General features: G+C 45.8%; 1 protein-coding gene across 4 annotated transcripts in view; it reads left to right on the top strand.

Annotated features, from left to right (window-relative positions):
• Positions 1-25,250, top strand: part of MTHFD1L (methylenetetrahydrofolate dehydrogenase (NADP+ dependent) 1 like) — a gene marked incomplete at its 5' end in the record, with an annotated part of 196,699 nt that overhangs the window by 143,678 nt on the left and 27,771 nt on the right. For all 4 annotated transcript variants that reach the window (XM_082855826.1, XM_082855827.1, XM_082855825.1 and 1 more), the window contains 2 exons: positions 549-656; positions 2,789-2,941. In XM_082855826.1, the coding sequence (XP_082711952.1) occupies positions 549-656; positions 2,789-2,941 (261 nt within the window). The remainder of the gene's footprint in view (positions 1-548; positions 657-2,788; positions 2,942-25,250) is intronic.

Here is a 25,250-nt window from a genome sequence, read left to right as displayed (position 1 = left end):
ATTTGTCCCATTCTCCTTGTTGTCTCATAATTTGCTAAAGTGACACTAGGTTCAACCTCTGGTTTTCCAATAAAGTGTTTGATCACATTAGCATTTATATTAAAATCTCAACCCATTCCTGCTTACCAAAAAAAAAAAAAATGTGTCCTTTAGAACTGCTACATTTCTGTCATATAACCCAAGTTGAGACCCACTTAAACACCAGCACTATTTAGTTAGGAGACTTATGTTCTGGCTTAAAAGATCACTAAAAAGCATAGTATAAACTTCGTTAAAGGATGCAGTGGATAAGAATGATTTAACTAGATAAGCAGCCTCTGAACTGGCTAAACATCTAAGACTTCTTACTTGCTAGTTGATCTCTGATCTGAAAATTTCAGGACATTAAGGATGATAGAAGAGAAAAGTGTTTGCTTCAAATACAACAGTTGATGAGGAGGGAATCTGGTAGTGAATTTTAAGCAATTACAGAAAATCTCACTAAGCTCTCCCTTAATTCTTTAACCAGCTTGAAGTTAACGATTTTGTTGTCATTTGTGTTTTCCCAGCTTCCAATTGTGGAAAAGATAAGAACCATCGCCCAGGCTGTCTATGGAGCCAAAGATATTGAACTCTCTCCGGAGGCACAATCCAAAATAGATCGTTACACGGAACAGGTAAACGTTGTGCATTTAGGGGGGAACATCCAGCTTAGGCTTTTGAAATCATTCACCTTGACTTGAGAGCTGGTGTATGTCCCACCGGCTGAACTTGGCTTAATCTACTCTGTGGTCTACAAAAATTGAATGAATGTCCTTGGGTAGGACGTTAACCGTAATTATGGTGAGAGTACATACATCATTGACTTTTCTGGTTATAAATTTGTCTGATACAGGTAGTGGCCATGTTTATCTGTGTGTGTGAGACCTTTAGCCCCTGCTAGTCAGCCAGAAACATTGAAACTGTTCCTGGATGTGCAGCAGTGGAGTCAAGAGTTAAATAATCTGTAGTGCTTCCTCTTACTGTCTTAAAAACGGTAGCATGGTGCCAGGTTAGTCGAAGAGGACGGCAGCACATAAAGTCGGGGGTGCTTGGTATTCTTTCTTATACAAGTGCTTCATCGGCTTGGTGGTGAGATTGTCCACAGTGGCTGAAGGCTCCATCACCTTCTGCCGTGCACATGGCCAAGATTCAGCAGCGAGAGTCTAGTCCTGTAATGGTTATGTCGAATAGGCTCCATGGCAGCGCGTTCGGCCACCTTAACCAAAGGGGCCATGTGCCTCAAACACCCCCTCCAGTTTGCTGTGATCAGATAGAAGTCAGAGCTCTTCAAGAGCTTGCTGGCAAAAGAGCTTCATGATGAGTATCACTGATCTATTTTTTTTTAATCCCCCAACTCCTAAATTCTATTTTTAAAGCATATTTAATATTTTGTCCTATGCTACCAGCACTAGCCAGGGTATTCTCCCAGGTCTGGTAAGATAGTCAGCAATTCATTTCTTCTTAGGATTTTCCAAGAGCTTAGAATGCTCTTAGCTTGTGCTTTTTCATAAATGATCCTCAGACATTGCTGTACACACTGGCATTGTTCTGCAGTGGAATTTTCACTCATGTGCAATGAAATGAGTAAAATAAGGTCATTGTCATGAGGTGTTTTTTTTTAATAAGCTTTTAATAATGCTATTTAAGGACTATCATTGATTCGAATATTAGGTCCTTCCTGATGTTTTCTCAGGCTTAAAATCTTCTTTCTTTTGTGAAGTAATACGGTGATGGTATATAGCATATTGGGTTCTTAAAAAATATATTCTTACTGGCAAACTTTTAAATTGGCAAACCCATATCAGTTCATAAAAATTATGTCAATATTTGATTGATCTCTGAAACCCACAATTCTGGGCACCATTTCTGTAGGGCAGTTGTGATCGCCACCCAGCAGATTTCTGATCCGTATCTAAGAGTAAAGGGAACACCCCACCCCCAACCCCCGTTGATAGTACTCTGAAATCTTCCAAATAGTTCTAGGTTGAATCATAAGAAATTCTGTGTGGGTTACCTCTGAAGATTGCATTCCTTTTATCTCTGTCTGTCCACCGAGGGAATGTTCCTTACAAGTTATGCGTCAAGTATGTGGTTGCAGTTAATTAGCAAAGTCTCTAAGGAGGCACTGTGTACCCTTAATCGGGACCAGGCAGCGAGGACACTGTCCTTTTTGTGAGACCCCACATGTGACTGCCTCCCCTTTCACCTTTGGAACTCTGGGTCAGGCATCGCCTTTGGTCCTTAAAAATAAGAGGCTTAAATAGTGACCTCATCTTAGTTCATATAATGTAATCGCAGATCAAATAGCCATGATTCATAAAACAACACAAAGAGGCTCTTTGCTTCCTGACAGCCTCTAAGAATGAGCGAACAACGGGACTAAAAAGCCTTGTCACAAAGCCTTTCTCCAGATTACCTTTCTGAGTGCCGGATATTAATATCCTTAGAAAGTGGTTTCTACAGCTGCTGCTGCTGCCTGCAGTTATTTGCTTGCCTGCAAATAGCCACCTTTTCTTCAAAGACACACATAATGCTGCCTTTCTGTAACAAGAATTATCCAAAGTAAGTGATAGACACCCTCAACTTGCCAGGTGATGATCTCGTGCAGATGAGTTTTTGTCCCATCTTCTTGTTCAATGAACAGGCAGTAACAAGCACTGTTGTATGTGTGGATCTGAGTCGTGGGGATTCAGTGGAGTGCGGGTCAAACAAGTAGAGGAGATGAACGTTTATGCTCAAGGAACACCTTTCCTTTCCTTTCTTACAGGGTTTTGGAAATTTGCCCATCTGCATGGCTAAGACCCATCTTTCCCTGTCTCACCAACCTGACAAGAAAGGCGTACCCAAGGATTTCGTTCTACCCATTAGTGACGTACGGGCCAGCATAGGCGCTGGGTTCATTTACCCATTGGTTGGAACGGTGAGTGTGTAACATTCTCCAGAAACCTTCCCCAGTCTGTGTTGTCATGATGCCTGAAATCCTTATGCTCTGGGAATGCCTTACAGATTGGGTATTGGGAAGTAATTAATAGTATTTGCTCTTTTCCTAAATACTCTCTTTCACGGTGAAAAATGCACCTGCCATCAGGGTTTGAATTTTTCTTTCCTTTATCTTTTTTTTTTTTTTGCGGTACGCAGGCCTTTCACTGTTGTGGCCTCTCCCGTTGCGGAGCACAGGCTCCAACGCGCAGGCTCAGCAGCCATGGCTCACGGGCCCAGCCGCTCCGCGATCCTGCGGCATGTGGGATCCTCCCGGACCGGGGCACGAACCCGTGTCCCCTGCATCAGCAGTTCCTAATCTGCCCTGTCTTCAGGATCCCTTGAGTCATAAAGTCGATTCCCCCCTCGTAGAACATGGAAGAGAATAATTTGGGAGGAGCCAGTCTGCTGTTGAAGTGGTGGGGTGGCTTAGTGTAGGGCTTCCGGATCTTCACATCACTGCCCTGAGAATGGTAAGACTTCACTGCGGTGGGATAGATGGAGGCCACCACCATGTCCAAGAGACAGGACCAGCCCCCCACCCCAGGGCTGGGGAGATCAGTCTTTCAGCCTTCACCTCTTTGTCATCACATTAAGGGGGAGCTCTGCCTAAGAAAATGAGCAAATCACATGAGTTCTCGTTTTTGACCTTGTTGTGACGGGACATTGTTGCTATGGGATGGTTATTGTTATTTCAAAGCTTCTCTTTGGACGGAGGGGAGATAGCACGGAAGTGGAAGCTTATCAAAGCACTTAAAATCCACGATGATAGGCTTAATACATAAAATGCTTCATTATAGCCACACAGAGATATGGTGGTTTCCCTGGGTTTGTCTTCTCATCATGGGACGCCCCTGGATTAGATTCAGCACAAAAAATCTTGATCATCTCTGTTGCTGTCATTGTTGTTACAAGCTGATCAAGTCCAAACAGGAAACATAGCAGTTTTTAAAATAAGCCATGTGGCTCTGTTGTTTAGGCAGTGGATGGGTAAAAAGTGCATAATGAGTACAGAGTTGCTTGCCTTCATGTTTACACGTTGCGTCTGATATTGGGCAAAGTGTTTTCAATAAGCGTTTTTTGAATTCTTAATGCCTGTGATGCACAGAGATACTAAGAGGAGTAGCTGTGAGGATATACTAAGAGGAGCCGTGGGCTGAACAGCACGGAGGCATCCAGTACGTGTGGGGTTGGTGTTGGCATTTGAAATACTCTCAGGGCACCGGGGAGGCAGTAGCTATTTCTTACCAGGTTGGGGGCAGGGGGTGTGTGGAAGAAAAAGAGAATCAACCTCTGAACTGGGGAAACGGTGAATTTTGACTCAAAGGCACAGAAATACATGGTACCCTTCCCAGCGTGGTCCAGTGTGGCTGGAGCTGGACAGGGGTTGAGAGGCTGAGAAATGGGATTAGGGTAGCAACACCAGGCCAAACTGTTAAGGATCTCAGCTGCCATCTTAAAGACCTTGGGTTTTATCCCATGCACACTGGGGAGTTACAGTAAGGTGGGTTTCATGCCTGGTTTTTATTCTTTTTTTTTTTTTTTTTTTTTGGCCGCACCACGTGGCTTGCGGGATCCTAGTTCCCCCACCAGGGATCGAACCTGCGCCCTCAGAAGTGAAAGCCCAGGGTCCTCACCACTGGAAAAGAAAAATGTCTGATTTATATTTTAGAAAACAGCTCTGGTAGCAAGGTGGAGAATGTTTAGAGGAAAGAGAACCAGACCCAGGGAGACATCGGCTGAAGCCAGAGGTAATCAAGGTTGGCATGGCAGCTGTAGAAGTAAATATGGGGAGTAGAGACGAATTCGAGGTATATTTTTATTTATTTATTTTGCGGTACGCGTGCCTCTCACTGCTGTGGCCCCTCCCGTCACGGTGCTCCGGACACGCCTGCTCAGCCGCTGTGGCCCCTCCCTTCGCGGAGCACAGGCTCCGGACGCGCAGGCTCAGCGGCCATGGCTCACGGGCCCAGCCGCTCCGTGGCATGTGGGATCTTCCCGGACCGGGGCACGAACCCATATACCCTGCATCGGCAGGCGGACTCTCAACCACTGCGCCACCAGGGAAACCCTCGAGGTATATTTTGAAGGTAGCCACCTGCACGTGGGGCTCGGGGCAAAGGACACTTCTAGCCTGAGTGTAGACGGCGATGCTGTCCGTCGCGGAAGGAGCACAGTCAAGAAAACAGATGGGCAGACCCAGAAATGCGTCTGGCCAGGACGTAGAGAGCTGAAAGGGCTTATAGGATCTATAAAATGGTCTGTGAATCCATGAGAAATACAGACACAGCACTCAGAAGAAAGGAACAGGCAGGAAGAAGGCCCTGAGAGCTTTAAGAATATACATGAGGGTGGACACAGGGGAGAAGCAAGGATATGCACGAGAGAAATACGCGGTAAAGGATGGTACTAGGAAAACTGCCATGTTTCCGGAGCCAACGGGGTAACAGGAGCCCTCGAGGGTCTGGGCAGAACCATCGTAGGCGGCAGGGGGAGACCAGAGAGTAACCGCAGGAGCTGGCGGTGGAGTTTCCCATTGAGGGAGGCATAGCGACGGTGCTGGAAGAGAGAGAAGGGTTCAAATAAAACAGGTTCTGAATGGTAATTTTAGAAAAGGTGCAACTGAAGGGGAAAAAAATTCAGATCAGTGGTCCAGGGGGCAGACGGGGAGAGGGGACAGATTGCAGAGGGGCACCAGCGACCTTTTGTGGGTGATGGAAATACTCTGTATCAGCGGTCCCCAACCTTTTTGGCACCAGGGACCAGTTTCATGGAAGACAGTTTTTCCATGGATGGGGGAGGGGGGACGTTTCAGGCCATAGTGCGAGCAATGGGGAGCAATGGGGAGCAGCAGATGAAGCTTCACTCGCTTCCTTGCCGCTCACCTCCTGCTGTGCAGCCCGGTTCCTAACGGGCCGCGGACTGATACCGTTCCATGGCCTGGGGGTTGGGGACGCCTGCTCTGTATTTTAATTGTGGTGGTGGATCCATGACTGTATACATGTGTCAAAACTCATAGACCTACACGTTTTTAAAGGGTAAAATTTATTGAGTATAATTTAATCTTACCTCAGTTAACAAAAACACAAGGAGAGCTTGCTTTATATTCCTTAGAATGGCCTCCCTGACGGCAGCTCCTCAGGGCCAAAGATCTGGTCTTCAGTCCATGAAGGCCTTTGCTTAGCAGAGCACAGCCGGGTAGTACCCGCCCAGAGGGACCAGGGACAAGCGGCCACGAGGGTCCCAAAGAGCATGGAACAGTGGACACAACTGAGGAGGGAATTAGCTGAGTTCCTAATCTGCCCTGTCTTGTCCTGCACAGATTTGAAATCCTACAGTAGTTCTCCCAACAAATTCATTCATTCAGGGAGCGTGCACATGGCCCTGTGCTCCATGCCGTGGGGAGCCCCCAGTAAAGCAGCTTTCTCCTCTTCAGGCAGCTAGTAAAGGTAGATGGAAGGGAATTAACAAAGACAGTGGTTTGGTATAAAAAATTGTGAGTCAATAAATGATACCTTCTGAGTATCTGAGCATTTAAGAGTCATTAAATACCAATCATAATTTTAAATCTGTGGGGTCACTAAGCAAATAGATGCTTGTGAGTCTCCTCCCACCTCAACTAATACCCTCACATCCACAGCCTTGTAAGACCAGTTCTGGAAAGCCAGGGTTCCATCAGCCACAGCTTGTGTGTGTGTGCATGACCACGAGTCCATCCCTCCGCCCCTCTGCTCCTCCTGGACGCCGGGCTGGTAGTTAGAAAATGAAGGTGTGAGCAGTCCTCGAGGGGTGGCCTCCGGCTGCCTGGGTTCCCTGAGGAGGTCCCGAGCCTCCACCCCCGGGTGGAGCTGTAAGCGGCAGGGCCCCGCGGTAAAATCCTCCAAAACGTGAGGCACGAGGAAGGAAGCAGTTCCTGGAGGTCAGGAAGCATCACGTGGAGGCAGTGACCTGCGGTCTGCTTTCTGTGACAGAGCAGGAAGCCGCTGGTGTCCGGGGCAAACGCCCCGCAGGAGGCCAGGATCGCCTAATAAGGGCTGGTATTTACTTTTACTTGACCCCGTCCGGGGCCCTGCCACAGTCTGTGAGAATGCTTCTAAGATTCATCATACGTGTGGGAGACACAGTGTAGTAATTTCCTGCTGAGATGACCTAGGCAAAGGGGGACGGGGACGCTGGGGGGGACTGGCTCCTGCAGGTGGGAAAATTCTAGCCTGATGAATCACCCTGACTCAACACGGGCTGATTCGAGTGCCTCTGAAGCACACATCCGTCTCTCCCCTCCAGGAAAAAAGCCCGAACTGAGACCTCAAAATCAGAAAGCCCCTCCGTTTTTCTGCATTGCTCGTTCATTCATTCACGCATTCATTTATACCTGTCAGGTGGGAGGTGCTGTAAACCACATGAAGGTGAACGAGCTCCAGTCCTCTCCCGAGGGGCCTTACGGCAGATGCTGGCAAGTAAAGTCATACACGTGCAGAACACCGTGGGCTTTACAGCAGAGGAGAAATCCCTTCTGGGGTGTCCTCAGGGGACGCCCGTCCTCCTGGCTGCCTAGGAGGTCTGAAAGTGGAGGATCTCAACACAGGCATGCCCCTCCTCAAACAATGAACATCTCCAGCTCTGCTGACTTTGGCAGATCGCACGGTGAAGTGCTGGAGAGTTTGGTTTTTTCCCCTCCAGATTTAGTTTTCTAAATATTTACGTTACCTTCCATCCTTACTTAGAGGCCAAAGTTTTCTACCACTGAATGATTTCATCATGTTTTATTTAGTTACTGCTTTAATTGGAGTTGATCACCAATTTGTGACCTCCAGGTGGTGTAGACACTTTACCAGTACATTTCACTTCCTGGTGCTGTTTTTATAGAAACACCCAGTTGTACATGGGTTCCTCAGCTAGGGCCATCTAAGACCTTTGCCCCATCCTTACGTGCACTGGCAGTGTTTTCTATCACATTTTTCCTTCCTAAAATATCTTCATTCCTACTAAGCTCCGTGTGTATCCTTGCCTCTCTTTAATGACATTATTCTTGTATATTCTTTCCATCATATTATTGAAAGCTACAGAAGAGTATAAAATCCTTGACCAACACACCACCACTTAGTACCTCTCCTTGTAAGGAATAGTTTAGCAAATCCAGATCTTTGATGTGGGGAGAAAAGAGCAGACTGTTTTTAAGATTTTCCAGCCCTATAGTCTACAGATTACCCTGTTAAGTTTCCAAAAATTCTTCCAAAGCTTATGGTTTCGAGTGCTCAATAAATCTCATAACTTATAAAACTTCTCCAAAACAATCTCATTCCCCACCCCTTCCCCAGTTTAGTAGGTGGTCTTTGTCTGGTGGTCCCATTGCTTTGATATTGTCTTTAGGTTTTTATAATTTATCAGGGCTGTTTAATCATTTGACATAAATTTTGTGACATAGAAACATTAATATGTAAGCAAAGTTTATAAAATTATATTATTGGGAAATAAATTACATTCCATATAGAAGAGACTAAAAAGACACCAAAATGTTGACAGGGGGCTGTGATATTACGAACAGCTTCTTTTCTTTTCTGCTTATTTCAAATGACTGCATCAAGGATATGTCACTTTCATAACATGAAAATACAATAAATAGAGAAATGGTAAACTGAAAGTACTTGGGGAAACGTTTAGCCAGGGCCAGTTAGTTGCAAGGGAGTCAGAGTACACGTATGGCAGGCGGAATTAGGCTGGGAGAATCATCTTGCCCTTCCTGGCTTTCTTGTAGTGTTTTAGCACCTGAAAATTGGGACACCAAAGAATGGACAAAAGAGCTGGAATGTTCCTCTAAGAAGTGCACTCCTGAGTATGGTTTGTGGAGTCTTGTCAGATGTTTGCTGGCCCCAAACTCTGCTAAGGAAATGCAAGATCGTTTTTTCCATGTTAATTTGTTTTCGTGCGGGGCTTCCTCACACAGTGACGTGTTGTCGGAACAGCTGGCTTGGAGAGGTGTCCAACCAAGCGTGAATTCCTAGCAGAAGTCCATTTGAAGGTAGTTTTTGGTGTCTCGGACTATTTTCCTTTGATATCACATCGAGGCAATGAGATTAGCTCCTTAGAGGAACTTAGAAGTCCTCTTGAATATGAAGTCTTCTCTACTGACAAACTTAGGACACAAAATTAGGACCTAATGGTTATTAAGGACAAGAATATGAGCTGGAATCTCGGGCTTAAGCCATCCTGCAGTTTACCCTGAAGGGATTAAGACTTCCTACAGCGTTTACGTGGTGTTCGTTGCCAGTTAGAGCCTTTCTGGGGGACACAGTGGCTACTTGAAACTGGGGAGAGAATCCTAGCGCTTTGGCCTCACAGACCAATGGGGAGAGAGAAGCATCTAGGCTGGGGGCTGTAAGATGCAGTGCGTCAGAGCTCCCAGTCTGTCTGGAGCAGTGACTCTCACTGGGCAGTTCCCCTGTCCCTTCCTACACCCTTCACTTTGGCCCCTGTGCTCTTTCTGGAACAGACCGTGTGATCCTGGGCACTGAATATATGTACATGCCATGATTGGTCTGGGCTGGCCCCATCAGAGCGCGGAAATCTGTCCAGGGAAAGGGGACTAAAACATCATCAGTAAAACAAACAGCTCATTGAACGAGCAAACGGGCCCTGGTGTGGCCTTCATTTCCACTCTGTGACCTGACCTGGCCACATCTCTACCCAGGTGCCCCACTGACAACCTCGCTTAGCTTGACTCTGGAAAGCAGGAAACTGCTGGAGCGTGTTTGGGAAATCAGTGATGTCATCCACAGCGAATGCTGGGTGGAGAGTTACTGGTCTGCGGGGAACGGGGGCCAGTGAAAGCGCAAGCTGGGGCCCCACCCAGCCAAGTCATTGCCGTTTTCTTTCTCACATTTCAGTTAAGCTCACTTTGTTTTCCGTTCTCCTCCCTCTCCTGTAAAAGTATGTACTGAATGTTTTGTTTCCGCTGCATCTGATTCAGGTCAGTGATGAAGTTATTCTGCAGCTCAGTGGGGAGATGTTTTCCTCCTGGCACACCGACCCTACTCAGGGATGCATAGTTATAAACTCGGTGCACTCGGTTAGGCATGAATTAATTCAGACCTTGTAGGTTTCAACCCAGTGCACTACTCCTCACATTTTCCAGAGATTCATGGCCAGGTACACACACTCACTCCTCAAGCTGCCTTTATTTTTTTTAATAAATAAATTTATTTATTTATTTATTTTTGGCTGCGCTGGGTCTTCATTGCTGTGCAAGGGCTTTCTCTAGTTGCAGAGAGGGGGCTACTCTTGGTTGCAGTGTGCAGGCTTCTCATTGGGTGGCTTCTCTTGTTGCAGAGCACGGGCTCTCGGCATGCAGGCTTCCGTAGTTGTGGCGCGTGGGCTCAGTAGTTGTGGCTCGCGAGCTCTAGAGCACAGGCTCGGTAGTTGTGGCGCACCAGCTTAGCTGCTCCGCGGCATGTGGGATCTCTCCCCGGACCAGGGCTCGAACCCGTGTCCCCTGCATTGGCAGGTGGATTCTTCACCACTGCGCCACCAGGGAAGTCCCCCCAAGCTGCCTTTAAATGAGATGGCTAAGCAGTCGTGTTGTAAAGAGCTTCCCGTCCTGTGAGATCACACAGAAGGTCTGTCGGAAGCTCAGCGTTGGGCATATTTCCTGCAAAATCATCCACTCCTCCTTTCTCCTTTCCCTCACTCTCCTCTTGCCTTACTTTCCCCACACACACCACCCACCACCACCCCTGACAAATAAAGAAACTCTTCGCTGCTTTTTTTTTTTTTTTCCCCCCCGGTACGCGGGCCTCTCACTGTTGTGGCTTCTCCCGTTTCGGAGCACAGGCTCCGGACGCGCAGGCTCAGCGGCCATGGCTCACGGGCCCAGCCACTCTGCGGCATGTTGGGATCTTCCCGGACCGGGGCACGAACCCGTGTCCCCTGCATCGGCAGGCGGACTCTCAACCACTGCGCCACGAGGGAAGCCCTCTTAGCTTATTTTTTTTTAAGTCTCTTCAAGTGACCTTCCTAACTCCCACGTTCCCTGGCCCCAGTTAACCCGACACCTGAAATCTCTGTGTTTAGTTTGAAATCATCCAGACTCGCTGCACACATTGCCCGCAAGCCTCCCCTCCCCATCTGGCCTCACTTTCTTTGTATCGCTGTGTCCTTTCACCCCATTTGTGTGGACCTGGTTGGGTTCCTCTTCTCCACCCAGCTTGGGTCTCTCTCCCACTGCTCTTCTTATCTCTACATCAGGATTTCCTGCTTTCTCCCAAACGTGCCCTTCCTCTGGAGCAGGCATCCCTCACTTCCTCTTATCCTGACGTGGCTGCAGCAAGTGGCCCAGTTGCTCTGTGACCATGCCCCCTTCCCGGTGTCCAGAGGAGAGGCACACGTGTGTCTGTCTAGCAGGAGATAACTCATCCCTGCCTTTTCAGCATGGCATGTTTCAGCAGAAGGGAAGTGACCAGCAGCATTCTCGATTTCCAGAAACTGTTTATCGGGTTGATGAGACACAGGAAGCTTTGTGACTCAGGAAAATGTTTGCCCCTCTACCACATACTGTTATCTAGGTCTAGTCCATTTGTTTCAATGACCTTTTCTCCTTGAGTTTGATGCTAATGTTGTTTTGTTTTAATATTGTGGTTTTTTAAATTTTATTTATTTTTATCTTTTGCTGCGTTGGGTCTTTGTTGCTGTGCGCGGGCTTTCTCTAGTTGCGGCGAGCGGGGGCTACTCTTAGTTGCAGTGCGAGGGCTTCTCATCGCTGTGGCTTCTCTTGTTGCGGAGCACGGGCTCTAGGCACGCAGGCTTCAGTAGTTGTGGCACGCAGGCTCAGCAGTTGTGGCTTGTGGGCTCTAGAGCGCAAGCTCAGTGGTTGTGGCGCATGGGCTTAGTTGCTCTGTGGCATGTAGGATCTTGCCAGACCAGGGCTCGAACCCATGTCCCCTGCACTGGCAGGCGGATTCTCAACCACTGCACCACCAGGGAAGCCCAGTGCTAATATATTTTTAGCATAAATATAAAATTACTTCAAATGAAATCAGCCTCAGCCAGGGAAACGTGCCGAGTAATAACGTTACCAGATATTTCTATTATTGAGTTAATTATTTTTTAATTGGCTTAAATTTTTAACCTACCACTAGTAATCCCTATGTGTAGGCTCTGTCTTTCTTACTTTCTATGAACCTAGAAAAGGGTACTTGTGGCGCTTAAGTGTCCACCCCCATCATCAGGGTACTGACCTTTTGTTTTCTCTAGGGATTGATGAAATTGGCCCATTCCTCTTCCACTTCCATCTCTAGCCTACTTGTTTCCTGCCACATTTAGCAGTTTGGATTCAGAGCATAAAACTGCCAATCAAGATATACGCAAGTCAGAAGGAAAGACATCCATGAAAGTGTCTGGCGCTCGTGGCGCTTCTCTTTGTTCTGTGCCTCTTGGTTGCCTTTGTTCACTTTGTTATCCTAGTCTGTACTAAGAGGCATATAGTCAGAAGCCGCTAAGCAGTTTAAGAAAGGGTAATAAAATTAATACAAACCAAAATACCAGCTTTCAAATTAAGTAAATGGGCCACCGTCAGAGTCAGTTGGAGCATTTGGTGGGAATGAATGAACAGGAAGCAAAGCTAGATTGAGAAGAAGAATATGACGCTTTCAACTGGGATTGTAATTTGAGGGAGGAATATGGTTGACGTTATCTGGAGCTCATAGCAGTTCACAGGCTTAACTATGTACGTGTTCATCAGAGTATCCACCCATGGACATCAGATTAAACGTTAAAATAAAAATAGTATATGTCCCTGTAAAACATTTGTGGTATACTGCTTTTGGAAAAGTTGGTTCCCCCCTGCTGTTTTCTGGGTATCATTGAAAATTCAAAACATTTTATACCAGTGACTATAGCCAGATCTAATTAAATCAGGGAACAAGTATAAAGTAGGTATTAGAGAAATAGTTTATGTTGAGTTAAGTGATCAAACGGAGGTATTTATGTATATAGTCCCTGGAAGACCCAGAATGAAAATTCATAGTCACACCGCCACCCTTCTGTAAGGATTTCCAGGGGTACCTGCATTACGTATGTGCCCTTGGCCAGTGTGCTGAGGGGGAAACCTAGGGCTAAGAATACAAGCTGAATCCGTAGTGTATGTCAGTCTCCTGTTTGAGACTTAACCCAACCCCAAGAATCAGCTCTGGGGAGTGTAAAGCCTGTGAAAGTCACTGGGTAACCCCCGTGCTTCTTTGTACCTTCCAAAATCCATCATCCAGTTCTCAAATTTATCTGTGTTTCTTCTCTGAAGACATATTTACTCACTCCAGAACCTTCCCTCAGGACTGGCATTGTGACCCCCTACTCACCTCCCAACACTGCATTTCTCACTCAAGCACACCTCTGCCTTTGTGCTGCCAGCTCTACCCAGCTAAGGTCTCTTGCAGTTACTTCCTTTGGGTGTCCTGTCCTTTATCAAGTCGCCTTACCCAGTGTCTCCTGTTAATCCAGGCCTCCCCAGGGTAGAGACCCTGCCTTTGGTTCCCTTGATCTGTCCACACTGGGGAGTCCAGTGTAGAACATACGGCTGAGCCAACCCAGTGTGAGGGGGTCAGCCAGCTGCGCGGAGGGCACGGGGGTCCTTAAGCTGTCCTCTGCCGATGTGACCTCACAGTATCAGGATCTCCACTCCAGTCCCAGTCTGGAAAAGCACATCTTGTAAGAAACTAAGGGGACAGGCTCAAATGCCCACCTGTCTTATCTGCTTGTAACAGCCTTTCGGGGTCAGTGCCGTAGCCCTTCTTTTCAAACCAGTTACTGACCAGCAATGCTATAAATCAGGTCTAATATATTTTTCTTAACGTGTTTAGATATGGACTTACAGATCGAATATCTCACCAAGCTGTATCACTTGGCATATGGCCGTTTGCGTGGAAACTGCTTGTCACATTTTGTGTTAATGAATCTCAGCCCTCATTTCAGTGGGAATAATAATAGTAGTAATAATAATAATAATAAATAATAGCTGTTCTTACTACAGGCCAGACACTCTTCCAGTGCTTTATGTAGATGAACTTATTCATTACCCCTCGTACCAGCCCTGTGAGCCAAGTTAGTGATAAATGGCCAAGGAGAGTTCCAGCGCTCCATGAATATTAAGGTTTATGAGATCTTTGCACAAGAATAACTTAAATTTTGAACATCTTGATATTTTCTTTTCAGTAGGTCAGTCAGTGTGTATTTCCGATGCCGTGTGTGCTGCACACTGAGACATAAAACAAAGCATAGGGGCTTCCCTGGCGGCGCAGTGGTTGAGAGTCCGCCTGCCGATGCAGGGGACACGGGTTCGTGCCCCGGTCCGGGAAGATCCCACGTGCCGCGGAGCGGCTGGCCCCGTGAGCCGTGGCCGCTGAGCCTGCGCGTCCGGAGCCTGTGCTCCGCGAGGGGAGGGGCCACAGCGGCTGAGCCTGCGCGTCCGGAGCCTGTGCTCCGCAACGGGAAAGGCCACAGCAGTGAGAGGCCCGCGTACCGCAAAAAAAAAAAAAAAAAAAAAAAAAGCATAAAAGGTGGTGCCACCCTTCAGGGACAGCAGGATGCTTGGATGATAGAGCGTCAACACCGGGAAATTAAAGCAAATGGTTTGTGCAGTTTGCTTGCCACAAGGAAGGCATAAACGATCCATGCAGTAAAACCTCAAAGCAAGCCAAGACCACAGTGGGACTTTGGGTAGGCTGGGAGGGTTGGCTAGAGACTGGGACCTTGGGTAACATACTGGGGCATACTAGGACGTTTGAGATTTTGTGGGTGGAGGACCACCTGGCATCAGTCACCTGAAGGAAGTAGAGACAGGTCAGGAGCCCTTAGTGCATGTGGTATAGGCCCAGGATGGGGGCAGTAATGGTAGAAATGGAGAGGATGGTGTGTGGCCAGGAGCCGACTGGGAGTCACAGAAACTGCACATGGATGGAATATGAGGAGGGGTCCAAGGTGACTCCCGAGGACCTGGAAGGAAGGGCGCACAAAGAGCGAGCTGGTGTTTCAGTGGAGGTGACTGGGAGCGCCATGCTGTCTGAGGTGCCTGTTGGATTTCCCTGTCAAGTCATCCATCAGCCAGTTAGAAATTTGTTTCTGGAGCTCTGGAGAGAGGCCAGAGCGAAAGCATGGAGACTTCTTTTACGTTCGGGTGATACAGTCTCCAAGTTCCCTTCCAACTCAAAACATCGCTGCCTGTCTGATGTGCACTATGCACTGGGTGACCGAGGCGGGAAAGACCTAGCCCCTGCCCTGGATGCTTAGTGCTGACAGACTAATAGATCCAAGCAAAGTGTTGAAGGTGCCGGGTTGAGGAAGGGGTGCTCGCTTCTCCTGAGGGAAAGGACAGCCGTGCAGAGAAGCTGCCTGGAAGTGCCCTTGGTGTCCTGAAAAAGGGCAGCTTTTAGGGGGGAATCATTCCAGACAGACCAGTGGGCAGGCACCCGACTGCAGATGGCCTTAGACCCTGTAGTTAGGAGTTGAACTTGACCGTGAAGGCAGTGGGAGGGAGCCCTTAACCAATGGAAGGATATAATGAGATCATTCCAAGGCCTCTGCCTTGACAGCTCCAGGGGGCCCTTCACAGCAGTAAGTGTGAATGGCTGTCCCTGGGCATGGGCAGGGCCACCTCCTGCATGGCCACAACACAAGGTCTCTGGGTCATTCTTTATTGCCTTTGAGGCAGAAAAGCAAAACTTCCAGCAGTTTCCCTTGCCCAGGCTGGTGAGCCCTGTTCCAGGCTGGACCTTGTACTAGGTAACAAGGAAAGCCAGGAGCGTCAAAACGGGCAGCTCCAGGCTGTGTCTGGGGACAGATGAGCTGTTTCTGCACTCTATGCGGTTGCCTGTAGTGAAATACTATTTCTGTGTCCATTTAGTCATTAAGCCTCGATAATTTGGTTTCTGAATGGACCGTGATTTGCTGCAGGTCAGAGGCTTTTAAAGTTGTTTCAAGCTACGTTACACAAATAAAGAGAATTCTCCTAAAATAAAGGAAGTAATCTCTTCTCTGTCTGAGACACCATGCATAATTTGTCGAACTTGCACAAATATTTCCAACCCATCAGAATCCTCTGTTTTCAGCGTGTTTGCCGCTCTATCACAATTATTATAAGCCCATGGGGACCAGTAACCTGGGTTTCCACTACCTTTGCTCTTTCTTTTTATGGAGTGGTTCAGTCTGCTTACAGGTGGCGAAGAGTTAACTTGTCATCAAAGCTGTAATATCACAATGATATGTGAAAAGTTCTCCCTGAAGTGTAAGTGCCAAGTACTTGCTCATATTAAGAGACAGTTTTTTGTTTGGGCCTGAAAATAATTATAGCAAGGACTCTTCTGCAAAAGGTCGGTTCTCCAAGTTGCATATGGTCAGTCCAGCTCCCCGTTCCGTGATGTGGCTGGCGTTCCCTCCAAAGTTTATAAAATAATGAATTTAGTAAATGACTCATTTGTAGTCCTTTATGTCATCTATTTAAAGAAATAGTTTTCACATGGGTAAAAATCATTGCATAGGTAGCTGTAAGTTCTTTATTATTTACAATAACCACAAGTGACTTCTTTTTTTTTTTTTTTTTTGAAGTTGTTTTGACAGCCGGAGGTTGTTATTTTAATTTTGATAAGTTTGTCACAAAGAATGGAATGTGCTCCATTTTAGAGATGGAAAAGTTTGGACAGGGAGAGAGGAGAGAGGCACCACCTAACAATGGGATTCCAAAAGGAGATCTATTTGACTTCTTTGAAGTGCTTTTAGTTTTCATTTGAGGCTTAAATTGGAACCTGCTATCTTTCTTTGGAGTAGAATGCATTACAGACAGAAAAAATATATATATCGCTGCAACCACATCACTGGAAAAAGAACAGAAGATTTCAGGAAGAAGAAGAATATTAAGTGTATGGATTAGAATTTCAGACAGAGTCTTTTTGTCTTTGGACAATAAATAGTTAATGGTACATGGAAACCCTGATGGGGAATCTCTGCAGCACTGAAAAAAAAAAATGCCCATAAATCCCTCTTCAGCACTTCTTTGTGTTCACACATTCAAGCTGAGGACAAGGGTGGAATGTCCAGTTCATCTCAAGTGCACGGGGCTACTCTGCATCTTACCCTGACATCCTGTCCTCCTTCCTGTGTTATCAACATGCAGGCACTGCTCTCTGTGTATTATTAAACACAAACAAAAACTCTGTCTACAGTAGTTCTGTACGTTTTCACAGATCTTCTATTGTGATTTTATTTCTTCCGTATCTTCTCTGTTGAGCACATAAGCTCACATCTTTCTAGCCCCCAAAATAATCCATTCTCTTCCCCTAGATGTAATGTGTGATGCGAAAAGGAATCATTGAAAGGAGGGTTAAAGATACTAATGTCTGGATAGTTTGAGGACCAGAATGATTGTCTCTAAATACATATAGCAGCTATATGCTTATAATGTTTAATGACTTGGAGAAATAACTGGTTTGTTTAGTGGGAAAATAAATGGGATTCATAGACTATAATGTCAACAGTGTAAAAATGCATAGAAAAAGCAAGTAGAAACAAAGGGATGTTTACTTAAATTACAACGATAAAAATTAAAACTGTAATCAGCACTAACATCAGAGCCAGACAGCGTTTTCAGCAGTATATATTAACTCATCTAATGCTCACTGCCCCCTTCCAGGTAGGTAACATCACTGCCCTTGTTTACACAGAGGGAAACCGAGGACAGAGACATTAAGTAAATTGCCCTGATCATGGAGCCAGTAAGTAGTAAAACCGTGATTCAGCCCCATCATTGCCTCCTCAGAGATATTATATCATCTTCCTGCTGATTATATGGCCTTATCTTCACATCCTATCCATTACTGGACACGAGCCTTGATTCTGGTAGCTGTCCAATCAGAAAGAGTGGCTTCAAACGACCTATTCTAAAACTAATCCCATTATGTGAGCAGATGATATCCAAAACCTTATTGCTTGCTAGCCATTAATTGCATTATAGCTTTAATATTGTAGTAACTTAGGATAAACTGTCTAACTAAACTTTGGGTTGCTTAGCAGAAAGCTGTGTTGCTCAAAGGTAAATTTTTCATTGTGACATTTTTCAACCAGGCTTTCCTGGTTGAAACTATTGCCTTGAGTATCTTCTAAATCAGAATAATGTCACCTTTTTTTTTTTTTTTTTTTGGTGTGGATCTTGGTGTTTCTGTCACCCATTAATGAATGTGCTTTAAAAGGTCAAAGGGGTCCAGAATTGTTTTCTACTGAGCTCTTTCTCTCTTGGGGATAGGTTGGTCATCTCTTCAGGTGAGAGACTTGATTTGGTTCCTTAATTTCACAAAAGTATTGTCAACCCTACCAGCCCAGTGGTTGATCTGCTAGGCCGTAGGACCCTGCTCAGCCAGCGTGATAGAATAGAGTCAGTCCCTCCTGTCCCTGGAGATTATAACCCTGACCTGTCGGCTGCCAGGCCCAGCGCTTGGCGCACAGTAGGTTCTAGCTATTGAATGAATTTCTTCCGATCTTAAGTGACAGTAGTATTTTGGGGTTATTTACTTTGTTTTCTGTGCTGTTTTCCCAAGGGAATGGAAATACCTTTTCAAGACACATCGTTGGCCTGAGTGTTCTCCCCTTTTTCTTGGGTTGTCAAGAAGCTCTGAAACTAATCAACAGCTCGGTTCTGATAATTGTAGGATGCCTGGACCACACACCTACTTTCTAACAGGACCTTGACGTTTATTCAGTGTATATTTTCCTGATTCCTATCAATCTATTTCTTAAACTTCATTTTAAAGTAAAAGCCTCCTGAAGTTGTTTGCTGAAAACCTCCACCTTCTGAAACCAGACTTCAGAAGATTAGGGGACAAAGTCGAAATAAAGATACCACCCAGAATGCTCCAGGGCTAAAGAGATCTAGACTTTGCAACACACACACACACACACACACACACACACACACTCATACAATATGTGTACAATAAAATGTGTTCCTACCGTATCTTTCTCAATGCATACACTGCCCAGAATAGTCTTACCTTTGAGGAAAGCACTACACAAAATCCTTATTTTCATTGCCATTCAGGGACGGCCCACGGCTTATAGATTAGCGGTTTCAATTTCTTCTTTCCGTGTTTCATTTCCGTACCTAGTAAGGGCTTAAGCTGATTGACCGCACTGACGTTTTAATGAAATATAAATAGCTTCACAGAGAGACAAGAAAGATATGTATCTAGTGCAGCTTGAGACTCTGGGCAGGTCGGGACCATGTTGGGTTTCATAAAGGAGCAGGAAGTGTGGGGGCACTGATTTTTGGGGTCTGTCACATCCGTGTTTGGCCTTTGGTGGAGGCTGCTTTTCTGATCCTGCAGAAGCTTGTTGGTACTCTTTGCAGAAATGTGCCACTTGCTTGCTTTTAAGGATGACCTACAGGCCAGCAAGAATCATGAACTGCATTATACACTTGCAAATTCTTCAGTGAGATCGATGATAATTAGCCTACAGAAGCCCATTTAACCCTCAAGATAGAGCTGTACCATGAAAATTATGCTTTGTGGGGTTCGTGTGATTTGTCCCCCACCTCCCCAGAAGGGAGAGCCACGGCTCACGCACACGCCCAACCCTGTACCTGCAGCAAAGCCCTGGTCCCCTCCTTCCGGAGGACTCCTGCCCCCGTCTGCATGGCTGGGCATGGCCTGGCCAAGTGAGTTGTCTAAGAGCATCTGCAGGTGTGGACCATGGGTTGTTTTTACTGTTTTAACTTATTTGATGACACTTGAACCAATATAGCGCCTTTCTCAAAACTTTGGGAGGAATTTTTTTTTTTTTTTTTGCACCAGAAGTGAGACAGCATCAGGATGAAGGGCAGGATGGTGCCGTGGTGAGCACCCTAAATGAGGCATTGCCACATCTCGACTTAAAGTCTTGCCTCTGCCCCAGGCCAAGGCCCTTCACCTCGCTGATGAGACGATGGCCTCTGGTCTCTGTCAGCTCCAAGCCACTGTAGTCCTAAACTGGATGTTGATTGGCTTTTTTATCAAATCAGAGTATAAAATTTGAGCATGTCCTTCTCTTTTGTGAGAAACGACAACTACTAAATGATGCAGATGTTCTAAAAGCTATCAGGTACTTACCTAAGTATTAAGGCCCTTCTCTTACCATTTTGTTAAATAATTTTTATTCCTGAAAACTAACCGAGATACTGAGTATTCTTGCTAATCAAGGCACATAGAATGGCATTTGCCAGAGCAGTTTCTCAAGTTTACCTGACCCTGCATTTCAAACACTCAGCCTGGAGGTTGGCTGTGTCTCTGTCCTGAGGGCATGTGTACACATCGTCCATGAGATGGTAGGGAAGGGCTCTTCCTCGGTACGTTGCCTAATGCACCGGGGAGTCATCAGTTTCATTTACAGGTAAGTCAGTGTTTCCAATGGATTTGGGCTTTGCTTGGTTCCAAATTCAAATCCTTCATATATTGTAGGGAGGGAACAGTAGAGACTTGAAGAAGGACATTAGGATTTAAGTGAAGGGCAAGGCAAGCCACGGTCAGCAAGTGGACGTCTCTTAGATAAACAGCACTGAATTTGTGGGAAGCAATTCAGAAAAATCTGCTGAAAACACTTCAGTTAATATTTACATAGTAAAGAATCATATGCATTGCCCCGGGGTGGGTTTTGGACAGAAGGTAGAGGACCACATGGGTCTGAGAAAAGGGAGCTCTGGAGAAGACAACTTTATTGTCATCACCAGGAGAGTCCAGGGCAGAGAGTTCTGTCCTTGGCAGTGACTAATCCTCTTCCTTTAGATGCACTTCAGATACTCAAGCTAATGGTGATGATTCATCAGGGCATTCGAGCTTAATGAATGCATCACTGTGCGACCACACAAATGCCTTATTTCTGATTCACTCATACAATATTTATTGAAGAATGCTGTGCACTAGGCCATGAGAAACAAACAAACAAAAGGACTGGGCCTTGCCCTCATGGAGTTCACAGGCTAGTGAGGGGCAGCAGGTAAATATATTAACACCTAAAAGAGCCGAGAGCTCTTTCCTCCTGAGAGACAGAGGGATGCAGAGGTGCCCCAGAGTCCATGGGAGCAGATGGCACTGGGAGCTGGCAGGGTTGGGGAGCTCAGGCTGGGCATGGGGTTGCCTCATCCTACTTGTGAGGGATGAGAAGAGGCTAGTCAGGTGACGTGGGACAGGAAAACAACAACACATAAAGCATCAAGGTGAGACGGAACGTGGTACTATGGTGATCGTGTGTGCAGGCAACAAGAGATTTGGACGGAGTGAGAGCAGTGACACTGGGCAGGAAGCTAAGGCCCAGGTCGTGCGAGGCCTTGCGGGCCAAGCTTAGGAATCAGAACTGAATTCTGCAGGACCTGTGGATTTTAAGCAGAGCAATGTCATCACTGTGTTCACAGTTTAGAGCCATTTGGAGAGAAAGGAGACCACAGGCATGAATACCTAGGTGGTAGTACTGATAGTTAGGAAGGCGAGAAGCGCACAGCCTAGCCTGCAGCAGAGCCAGTGAAGGTGGAGGAGGACGTGGATACCAGAGGGATTATGGGGGTAGTATGAGCTGGAATCAATAAGCAGGAGAGGGGAGGAGAGAATTCAGAAATGGCTCAAGGGCTTCCCTGGTGGCGCAGTGGTTGAGAGTCCGCCTGCCGATGCAGGGGACACGGGTTCGTGCCCCGGTCCGGGAAGATCCCACATGCCGCGGAGCGGCTGGGCCCGTGAGCCATGGCCGCTGAGCCTGCGCTCTGCAACGGGAGAGGCCACAACAGGGAGAGGCCCGCGTACCGCAAAAAAAAAAAAAAAAAAAAAAAAAAAATGGCTCAAATGTCTGACTTGTTCCCCAGGTGGGTCTGGTTGTCGTTTACTTAGATAAGCAAAAAAGGAGGAAAAACCAATTTTAGGAGGCAAATAATGGTGTTGGGGGAACCCAAACCACCCCCAGTGATTCACTAGAGGGACTCAGCATATAGTCATACTCACAGTAACAATTTATTACAGCAAAAGGATACAAAGCAAAATCAGCTAAGGGAAAAGGCACATGGGGTGAAGTGCAGAGGAACGTAGGCACCCTCTGCCTGGCACTCACCAAATTCCAGACTCCCGCAAGAGAAGCAGGTGTTCAGTATAAACCCTTTCAAAAGCCAGGTTCCCAGACGCCAGCCTTGCAAACAGGTCTAAGGGTAGCTTTCTCTCTTCCGCACGATAGCGAATTCCGTTTTGAACATCCTGAGTCTGAAGCATTTGTTGTAAGTTCAAGTGAAGATGTCCACTGGGCAATTGGTTATTGGGTCTAGGGTTCGGTAAAGAGATCTGGGCTATAAATTAAATGTTCTGGAGTCATTAGCACTACTAAAACCAGCGTCACACAGAGAGGAAGCCCACCCCTGGATGTCTCCCAACCACCATGCTGGAGATCGTCCAGTTCAACTCTCTCATTATATAAATGAGAAAACTAGGACCCTACTGTGCGGCTTGCCTGTGCTTTTTTCTGTTTCATGTCTGTTGCTCTTTCCATCATTCTGCACTGCCTTCTCAAAATGGCTAAGTCATACCTCACCCAAAATGAATAAAATGGGATTTAGATGATAAAACAGACTTTGTAAGTTTGCTTAATGCAACTTACTTCACAGTGAATCCTTGGACCCTAAAAAGTCGAGTTGATCACATCGAGGCCTCCACACGGAAGAAATTTCTAAGCAGCCGCTAAGTCAACCATTCATGGTCAATCCATCTGGATTATCAACGGGCAACAAATTAATAGGACCTTTCCCATCTCTTTCCTCTTGTGTCCATTCAGCAAATTTTTATGTTTCCACTCTGTTTGCCACTAGGAATAAAAAGGTGAATGTGGCAAAGTCTTTGCCTTCACGAACTTATTCCCTAGGGTCAGGAAAGAGAAAAACACAATATATTAGCGGTGTGTCGGGGCAAGAGTGTGGGCAGGGTGACCCCTTGGATATGGGAAATGAAAAGAAGTCAAACTGAAAACATGTTAGTTTTTTGCTTGAAGCTCTGATAAAGGATAAACTGGAACTTGAAAACTGTCAAATGAGGTTGCTGCATATTTACTTAGTTTTGGATTTCATTCCTGGGTGGCCTTAAACTTGGATAGACAAGTACTAGAAAGCAGTGTTGACTGTAGTTCTGTAAGACATCCATTGAACTCAACACATGTAAGTCGGCTTTGGTCTTAGAAGTTAACTTTGGTGCCTAAACAGGTAACCTCCTCTCATGCCCCCTCGAGCCCTTTTATGGCTAGATTGAATGCATTCACATGTGTTTGCTGCTTTCTGTGTGATTATTAATAGTCCATTTTGCATTATTCTAAGTTGTCTCAGGGGATATCATGTAATATGTACAGAGTCAAACGTAATGGTAGAATGTCGATTTTAAAATAAGTTGCAGGTCATTTGTATAGTCTCAAAATGCATATTAAAAAAGAAACAAAATATTTCCCTCTCGAATCTTTATTCCTATCTCAGCTTCATTTACTGCCTCATTTGTCATCTAAGCAGTCTTTGTTCTTTCAGCTTTCAAACATAATTAACTGATGGTGTGCAGCGTAGCATAAGAAAAAGACTGAATATATTGTAAGATGAGTAATCAGGTGAAACACCCATCTTTCTTTTCTTTTATATTTTACCAACAAATATGTCTTATGTGGATGTAAGGGCAGTTTGCTTATTTCTCTGTTCAGAATTTTTGTGCTTTTAGCATAACGTTTCCTTTCCATTAAGCTAGCCAAATATAATATTGACAGATTCATGAAGCCTTCCATCTGATACTGTTGTAAACTTATGCAAATATATTTAGACAGTTAAGCGAATAGAATAATTAAACAGCCAGATGTCAAGAATGGGAAGTGGCAGTGTCCATCATGTTATCTGGACTCAAGCTGGAAGTTAATGAAATTGGAGCACAAATTCAAGTCTTCGGTTTTGAAGGTATATTTTCAAATATACCTTCAAAACCGAAGACTTGAATTTGTGCTCCAATTTTTTTTTCAAGAGGGCAATAATTTGAATAAAACGCAGTGTAATATTATAGTTGTTGCAGGGAGTTATGAGTATTCCTGGGAGTGTTCGTTTCCAGCACATGCTACTTAGAATTTGAAAAGATATTCAGTGTTTCTTTGTCATGAATCTTTCCACTGGGACCAGGCCACTCCTGGATGAACTCACAGATTGAGAGTTTCTCAAAATACATAATCAAATTGTTGGTCTTAAAAATATACTATTTTAAAGTCTTGCAAAATCAAAGAATGAAAATAAGGTTAATATTTGGCAGAAATAGTCAATTTGAGGAGTTGTCTCTTTCAAAACTCTGATTTCACTTACAGAGTTCGCTTCCAAAAAAATTCACTTTGCATGTCATAAATTAAAATTTTTTCTCTTTGTGCCATTCCTTAAATTCCTGATAAATTTCCTTGAAGTGTTAAATTGTTTTTAACTTGTTGGAAATAGAGGTTTGGTAGGTTTGGGGTTTTTAAGTACAATTTTAGTGAAGACTGGTTTAATACTCACCATAGTTCCAAACAAAAACCTTAAAATATTAAACGAAATCATAGCTTATAACTTTTCAAGGTAGCAAATGTTTGCTAATCTTGAAAGATGTGTTAATGGTCGTAAATGACCTCCCGCACATTTCTTTACACTTTTGGACCTTTGGTGTGATTTAATTTAGGACCATCTGCAGTGCCACTCCCGTCTCACAGCCATGGGTAGGGGCCCACGTGAGCAAAGGAAGAGCTGTTCATGCAAGCGATTGAGCAGACATGCCGACCCTTGTTCTATGGGAAGAGACCACCTGCCTGGGACTCGGGCCACCGTGGCTCCACCTCCCAGGCAGCTTCTCAGTGCTCTCCCATGTCCCCCGCAGGGCCCGCCCCGCCGAACAGCCCCTGCTCCAGGCTGGTGGCCCAGGCAGGGGCTCCTGGCCAGCGAAGTCTTACCCTCACTGTGCTCGTCAGAACTCGCTTTTCATGGCAGTAAGAGAAACTCAAGTGTATACAGAAAGAAGAACTGACCTAGATAACAGAGTTCTAGGATCGTCTGGCTTTAACCACTGCTGCCTTCCGGCTTCAGCTGTCCGTTTCTCAGCCCTGCCTCTCTGGAAGGGATGCCCTCCGTATCACAGAGTGACCTACTTCAAACGTAAAACCCACTATCCCAGAGGAAGACGAACCTTGTCTCTCCCACAGACTGCCTGTTGGTACGGTTGACCCTTGAACAACGCCAG

The sequence above is a fragment of the Leucopleurus acutus genome (genome assembly GCF_964270905.1).
Source record: "Leucopleurus acutus genome assembly, chromosome: 15".
Lineage (NCBI taxonomy): Eukaryota > Metazoa > Chordata > Mammalia > Artiodactyla > Delphinidae > Leucopleurus > Leucopleurus acutus.
This window is presented reverse-complemented; position numbering and strand designations above follow the sequence as displayed.